This window comes from Centruroides sculpturatus, unplaced genomic scaffold, assembly GCF_000671375.1.
Source record: "Centruroides sculpturatus isolate CEXI.00-Female unplaced genomic scaffold, Cexi_2.0 scaffold689, whole genome shotgun sequence".
Lineage (NCBI taxonomy): Eukaryota > Metazoa > Arthropoda > Arachnida > Scorpiones > Buthidae > Centruroides > Centruroides sculpturatus.
The window spans coordinates 412,705-420,243 of NW_019384971.1; the positions used below are offsets into that span (position 1 = coordinate 412,705).

The 7,539-nt window shown below is 35.9% G+C and overlaps 1 protein-coding gene across 1 annotated transcript; it reads right to left on the reverse strand.

Moving 5' to 3' along the window:
• Positions 1-855: 855 nt before the first annotated feature.
• LOC111632609 (protein ALP1-like) lies at positions 856-2,102 on the reverse strand. The gene has a single exon (XM_023377093.1). The coding sequence runs from the start codon at positions 1,808-1,810 to the stop codon at positions 863-865; it is 948 nt and encodes a 315-aa protein (XP_023232861.1). The 5' UTR covers positions 1,811-2,102; the 3' UTR covers positions 856-862.
• Positions 2,103-7,539: the final 5,437 nt, after the last annotated feature.

The window sequence follows — 7,539 nt, forward strand, 5'->3', positions numbered from 1 at the left end:
GGATTATGCCTCGACCCACTTGTAGTCGTATTCCACGACTTATTTCTCCCACCTCTAGTCGGTCATCCTCACCTTAGGTCTGCAAATGAGTTGAAACATATTGCTAGGGCATTAATTTCATTTCAAGAATAGAGGAAAATAGAAAAAGAGCTCTAATTAAATTAACCTAGTCCAAATTCATTCCCTTATTTACTCTTAGATCTCAACAAAGTCAGAGAATTCAAGCATTAATAACCATATCTCCCTATTTCAGGGGAAGAAAATCTACCCTATTTTTATCCTTTTATATTGGTTATTGTCTATTTTTCTTCCCACGATAATTTTTTTGAAACGCGTATTCCAAACTTTAGAGCCTGTACACACTAGGCGTTTTTCAACGCGCGTTTTAAAGAACCAAGAGTTCTATGTAGGCGTACACACTCAAACGCGCGCTTTTGGCCAAGCGCGCGTTTATAGATTTTTGTTAAAACGCGCGTTTTGCGGGCGTTAGCCGAGCGCTTTGAGATATATGTGCTGCCATGTTACCGTACATGCGATCGCGCGCTTTACCGGCGCTTTACGGGCGCTTCGAGATTTACGCCGCCATTTTGCTGTACATTCGATCGCGCGCTTTTGGGACGTTGGCCGAAATGGAGGACGACCATTTTGATACGGATTTATTTATTGATGAAATCGAAAAGAGACCAGCCATTTGGGACATGGAGAGTCCCGATTACAAAAATAAGGTAGTGAAGAAACGAAATTGGGAGGAAATGGTGGAATTTTTTTGTAATTCTGAAGATAATTTGGAGAAAAAAAAACTGTTAGGTGAGTAATTTTATTATTTGTTAAAATGCTTACAATAATTATGCCGTATTAATACTTAAATCATGTTGTCTTGCCAATGTAGTTTTCCCTCGTTTACAAAATAGTTGGGAAATTTTTCTCTTGCAGTTCTAGCACACAAGCTGCCTCGTGGTGTATTTTCTAAATGTATAGATTGTAACGGCGAATTATAAAGTGTGTCTTCATATCTATAACCATCACGTACTCGAACGTAATTGTGCAATACTGTGCAGGCTTTCATAATATTTTCCGCGAACTCGATATTTACATCAATAGGTCTGTGAAATATTCGCCATTTGTTACTCAGTATTCCGAAAGTGCATTCGATATAGCGCCTTGCTCTCGATAATCTGTAATTGAATATTTTTTTGGTGTGTGTAAGTTGTTTTCCACCGTATGGGCGCATTACATTTGACATGATTCCAAAGGCTTCATCGCCTACGAACACGTGAGGTAATGGTGTTTTATCGACATTCGAAATGGGTTTCGGTTTAGGAATATTTAACTTATTATCCATCATTCTTTTATAAAAATGTGAATGTTGAAAAATAGCAGAATCACTGCTTTTGCCGTAAGATCCGATATCAACGTATACAAAACAGTAATTTGCATCACAAATTGCTAGTAAGACAGAAGAAAAATAGTTCTTGTAATTGAAATAAAGCGAGCCTATATGTTTTGGTTGCATTATCTCAATATGCTTTCCATCAATTGCGCCGATACAATTTGGAAAGTTGGCATACTTCTTAAAACCTTCTTCAACTTCTTTCCATTTCTCTGTTGTTATTTCAGGCATGGATATGGATTTTAATTTGTCCCATAGCACTTTACAAACGTGTTCAATTATCTTTATAATAGTCGATTTTCCAAGACGGTATCCGTAATGCAAATCTGCGAACGAGCAGCCAGACGCCAAATACCTGTAAAAATTAAAATTATTATTTTTATTTTCAGGGACTACACTAATGAAAAAGTGGAAAAGCATTCGGGACAATTACACGAGGGAGTGTAAAAAACGAAAAAAGCTTCCGTCTGGATCTGGATCTTCCAAACATATGACATATGTGTATTACAGAAAACTACAATTTCTTGACAGTTCTATAGCAAATAATGATACAGAAAGCAATTATGAAAACCAATCTTCTGAAACAACAAATACCGATGCAGATAATGAAGACTTGATGCCACCTCCTTCACACCAAAACGGGGGGTCAAGGAAAAAACAAAAAATAAATGTTGTGGAACAACAAATCGTTGACATTTTACAAAAAAGTTTGAACGCGAAAGAACAAAATGAAACAGGCCATCTAACAAAAGAAGATGATGATAAATTATTCTGCTTATCATTGTACAGTGAATTAAAAAAAGTATCCGAGAATCGACGCCTTACGACTAAAATTGAATTGCTCAATGTCATTCAAAGAGCACAGAACTATCATCAGTCATTGCCACTACAAACAAATCAATACCAATACGCATATTCTACACCAACTTATTCTGGATATACCACAGCTAGACCCCCAACACCATCAGCGTCTTCACAGCAGTGGTCTACAACGTCTCCGCCACCCCCGTCATCATGGTCACCATCACCTTCCAGCCAACATTCAGAAAACATATATTTATTCGATTAAATAAATTGTATTAAATTAATAAATAATAAATTAATTAATTAATGTACTTGCCTTAACGTTATAACAAGTTTTTCTTCTGGAGAAATTGAGTTTCTTAAAATTGTTGATTCACCAGTAATATCTACTTTTATAATATGGAGTAAGTCGTCAAATGATTTTATAGACATTCTAATAATTAAAAAACTTGGGTTTATATTGTCGTAGTTTTGGATACAACATCACAAACATTCCATGGGTCAGTCTATCTCGTAATATTGGGTGCACCCAAAATTCTCTTTGCCTCTGCCGTCGTCTTTTATAGCGACGATAGAGAAGCCAAACACAAGCAATCACTTCCACGTCCATTTCTAAACTGAGCCAATGCGCACGCTCCGCTAAACGCTCGTCGAACGCCGAGCTAACGCGCGTTAGCTCGGCGTTCGACGCGCATTTAAAAACGCCTAGTGTGTACACAGTCTTATACCGGGATAATCGATGCTAGATTCATTATTCTTTATTCGGTAAAACTTTTCTGTATCCTATGATATCATATTATTATATCATGATATGAAAATTTAAAATATCTGAGAGAGAGAGTAAAAACTTAACGTTATGTAAATCTACTTACCTCGACAAACCAAGGATATTCTTCGTTCCTTAAAGTGTTACTAATGCTAGTTTATTTGGACAAGAACAGCATCACTTCACTTCCAGAATGTGCTGATTCATGTTCCGAACCGACTGAAATTTTTCACCTAATTCAACTGATCTTCCATAATAAAACATATCAACCAAGTATCATCTTTCCGAAGATTTCGCCAATATTCGGATCAAGATATCCACCAATTCCTGTTCCCAAACCCGTCAAATTCATATCGTTCACCCGAACAAGAAGACCTACAACCAGCCTCCACAACAAGAACTTTGAACTACTCTTCACCAATCAACGAGTAAGCACCTAACAAACAACCTAAGAAGACGCTGTTAATGAGCGTAACCCATAAATATTGTCGCGAGTTTAACGCGTGCCCGGAAAAAATTATATGTACACCTAGTTCTAATTTCTACACCTAAATATCAACCAATGAATTAACTGTTCCTTTCAATAGATGAGAGAGATGAAAAATAAAGGAGAGATTTGTAACCATTTTATAATCATACCTCTAGCCGAGAAAATCAATCAGCCACCTAATTTTTAAAATTGCACTATATAAGTACAATTTAAAGAAAACAAAAAGTGATGTGAAATTCGAAGTTCATATAATTTCATAAAAGAAAGTAATCCTTTAAATTTTTAATAAATTTAAATAAAAAAATTCCTTTAACCAAAGGAATTTAACCCTACAGAACTGTAATATAAAGCGTATGAGAAATTTATAACTCTTTCTATTTAACTATAAACATTCTCACGATCAAATCGTGTATAGTTTACAATTATCAGCGAAATTCGTCATATTGTTGTCATTCTAACACCAACTTTAACCCCACACTTGCTAAAACAATTGGTCACCTGACAAATTTTCCCACCACAAAATGTATAACCATCCTCCTTCCCCTCTCGGGGGAGTCGCCAATCGAACGGACAATCACGAAGACGGGCCATATCTTCCCCTCATACCTACTGTACGCTGTTAATTGGAAGACTTTGTGCCACACCGAGCACTGCTTTTCGAAACCTTTAAGTAAGAAGTATCCATCCGATATTATCCCAGAGGTATGAAATATTATTGTAAACTCTCTCATCCGCGAAGTCTAAGGAGTTTTGTAAGATTTTATTTAGTTAGTTAGTTTAATAAACTCTTGTTTTGTTTTTTTTAATGGTGTCGTTACTCGACTTAGCCAACGTCTTATCGTCGACCCCTCCGACTCTCCTCCACTCGCGTAACGCGTAACTGAACGCAACGCCATCCTTGACAAGAAAGTAGGTCACCGACCTGTGGCCGGAAGGAGAGGACTTCCCAACCTCCCCGGCGGCTCACACTACACGTGAAAAAAAGATAAGATCGCTATCGTATATTCGAATATTAGTGGTGGAGTGACAGCGCCGTATTGTCGAATACGGGATAGCTTCCACGACGAAGATATTTAAATGGTGTAAAACAGCCAGATTATAGACATTCGCGCATGCGCTTTACAGAATACCAACCTCACGGTGTAAGCTACACATACAACGCTTCCAATGATTCTATCTAGGACCGGCTCTGGGCTGTTAGCCGCCTGCCTGCTAGATATCTGGCTGCCCTCGCCCCATTACGTGAACCGCGAGTAGATTTATAACTTAACCAGTGGCGTGCCGTCTTTGAAAGCGGTGGAAGCGCCGCTTCGCTTGTATAGTATTTTTTAAAATATAAATACACATTATGCGATTATTTTCATATTTTAACGTACTTTAAATGAATTAAAATTAATATTTTATTATAACCGCATTATGTATCTTTTTACAAATTTCTATAGGGGAGATCGGGGCAACTTCGGCATACGGGGCAAGTTTGTCAAGCGCTTTTTTTAAAAAACAAATTAAAAGGAGACTTTGGTTATAGGTTAGGCAGTTGAGTTTTATTGGTGGCTTGTTGAGTGTAGTGTTTTTATTGTTCTCCAACAAGCGTAGTTGAATTATCAAGCAAATTTTCATTTTCGTTCAATTCCATATAATATTTTTTTTCCATTTATATTGAATTGGCAGGTTTTGTTATAATTCCATGATAACGAAAGTTACTTTTCCTGTTAGAAGGATGTAACTTCAACTTATTCACGTGGCCAGATCGTGGCTTGGCATTCTGTTCTCAGGGTTGTACTTAATGTTTCGAAATCATGACTAGCGGGGTAAGATCGGCAACATAAAGCCACATTAGAAGCAAAGGATAAAAATCAAACAGATGATAAATGAAAACATGTTTGCATTTGTTATTCATGTATATATGTCTTTGAACTTGCATTTCGTTGTAATAATATTAAATGGGTGTTGGATTTGTATTTCTTTGTTTTAATAGTGAATTCCAACTTATACATTGTTAATAACATAATTTTATATACGTGCCTATCTTGCCCCATTACTGTTGCCCCTATACCAGGGGCAACTTTAATAAAAATAATTAAAATAATTACAACTTTACAAAAAGAGAGAAGTTGCCGATCTTGCCCCTATACCCGGGGCAACTTCGTCAATTTCTCTCTTCTTGTAAAGTTGTAATTATTTTAATTATTTTTATTTCCAAACTGATTTTAACCAGTTCTATAGTAAGGTAACATTCCAATAGACAATATGCAAAGCTTTTTTTTTCAGTTTACAGCAGTATTTATTACACAAAATTTAAGTAAAGCTTAACATGCCGATCTTGCCCCGATCTCCCCCTACTACGTGTGAAAAAAACGATAAGATTGCTATTATATATTCGAATCAGTGACGGAATGAATGAATAAATCACGAGTAGATTTATAACTTAACCCAACCGATAGGAGTTTACTGGTGTGTTTTTGTGATAGTTCTGTATAATTGACAGGAGTTTTTAAAAAAATCCATTAAAATATTTGATTTTTATTCTGCTCTCCCATCTTGTATTACTTACAGATTTCAATATTAAACTAGTGATATTACGATTTAGTGTGTCCTATCTATAAGGGGATGCAGGAAAAAAACGTGTACAATTCTTGTACAATGCTTTTAAAAATGAACAGTTAATTTGGTAGCATCATTTACAACTAACTTTCACGAATGAGATGCACAAGGTACGAAAAGAGCTCTAGAATTTATTTTCCTTAAATCCACTTTTTTTCCCAAGACTACAAATATTCAAGTACAAAGTAACCGGTTTTGACTTATTTCCAGTTAAGAATTAGTTAAATAATTAAGAGATTAGGGAATTAGGGACATAAATAAAACCCTGCCGAAAGAGCCGGAATTTTACTTAAACAACTTAACTGAACCAATCTCTAGCTGAGTACAGTACAGTGGGGCTGATTTCTTCGTAATATTAGACGTAATAAAGACAGAAATTTTTCCAGTTCAATGAGAGTGACTGAAAAGTTGTAAATTTTGGAAATTTCCGTGGACACCTGGTACTAAAACGAATTAGTTAGAAAACAAATGACGGACAATCTACTTAGTACAGTATTAAGTTTAACATATTTATATTTTTACAACTATGGTGAGAAACGTTTAAAATGTACAACAACCCTGTCGCGTCCTTTGAGGTATACTAGTGATGCGACAAAACAGGCATTTGACATTGTATCGGCACCCTGGGGATTTGGCAGCCCGCGTGCATGCACCTACTAGAACCGTCTCCGATTCCATCCATTAGCCACTCGTAGGGAGCTATTTGACTAAGTGCATTGTTTTAAGATTTAAAAAGTAAAGAATATTTTATGTTATTTTTATGTATGTTTCTTTTCAAAGCTATGTTTAATTATAATTTTCTTTAAAAGTATATTCATACAATTGAAGAATATTTTGTACCAGGTATGTATTGTACTGTACATCCACCACACATTTTATTTTACCAAGTAAGTTTTTATAATTTTATTTTTAATTTTAGCCCTTATATCGTGGCTAGCGATTTAGAATGTAATTGTGATATTGAAAATGCATTTAGAGAAGTCTACGGTTTTTACTGGCTTATCGAACAAACGAATACGAATGGACCCTAGACCATCACTGACGCCTAATTAACTGATTGCCCCTGGAATTCGGCTTCTTACAGAAACACAGCTTTCGTATCATCAAATGTCACGGCACGCCAATGTAAAATATATATATTTTCCACCTCAAAATCAGTAGTTTCTTGCCCCTGTGCATTATACTTATCCTGTTAGAATAGTCACGCCGGTCATCTAACTGCTTTCAGGGGAAAATTTTTGAATTGAAATAACGTGACTTACGGTTTGTATCGGTAATTTGTGTATAGTTAATCGGGGCATCCTGTCCCTAAGGTTTCCATATTCGGTCTCGTCTTTCGTCTAAATCCGTTCTCAAGATTAAGGAAAGAGACTGACGGACGACAGTGGGAATTTATAGGTCTACAATTTTTTTCAAACTGAGGCCCAATGATAACTTAAATAAATATAGGAAAAATAATTTAATTGTGACATTAACTACTGACTT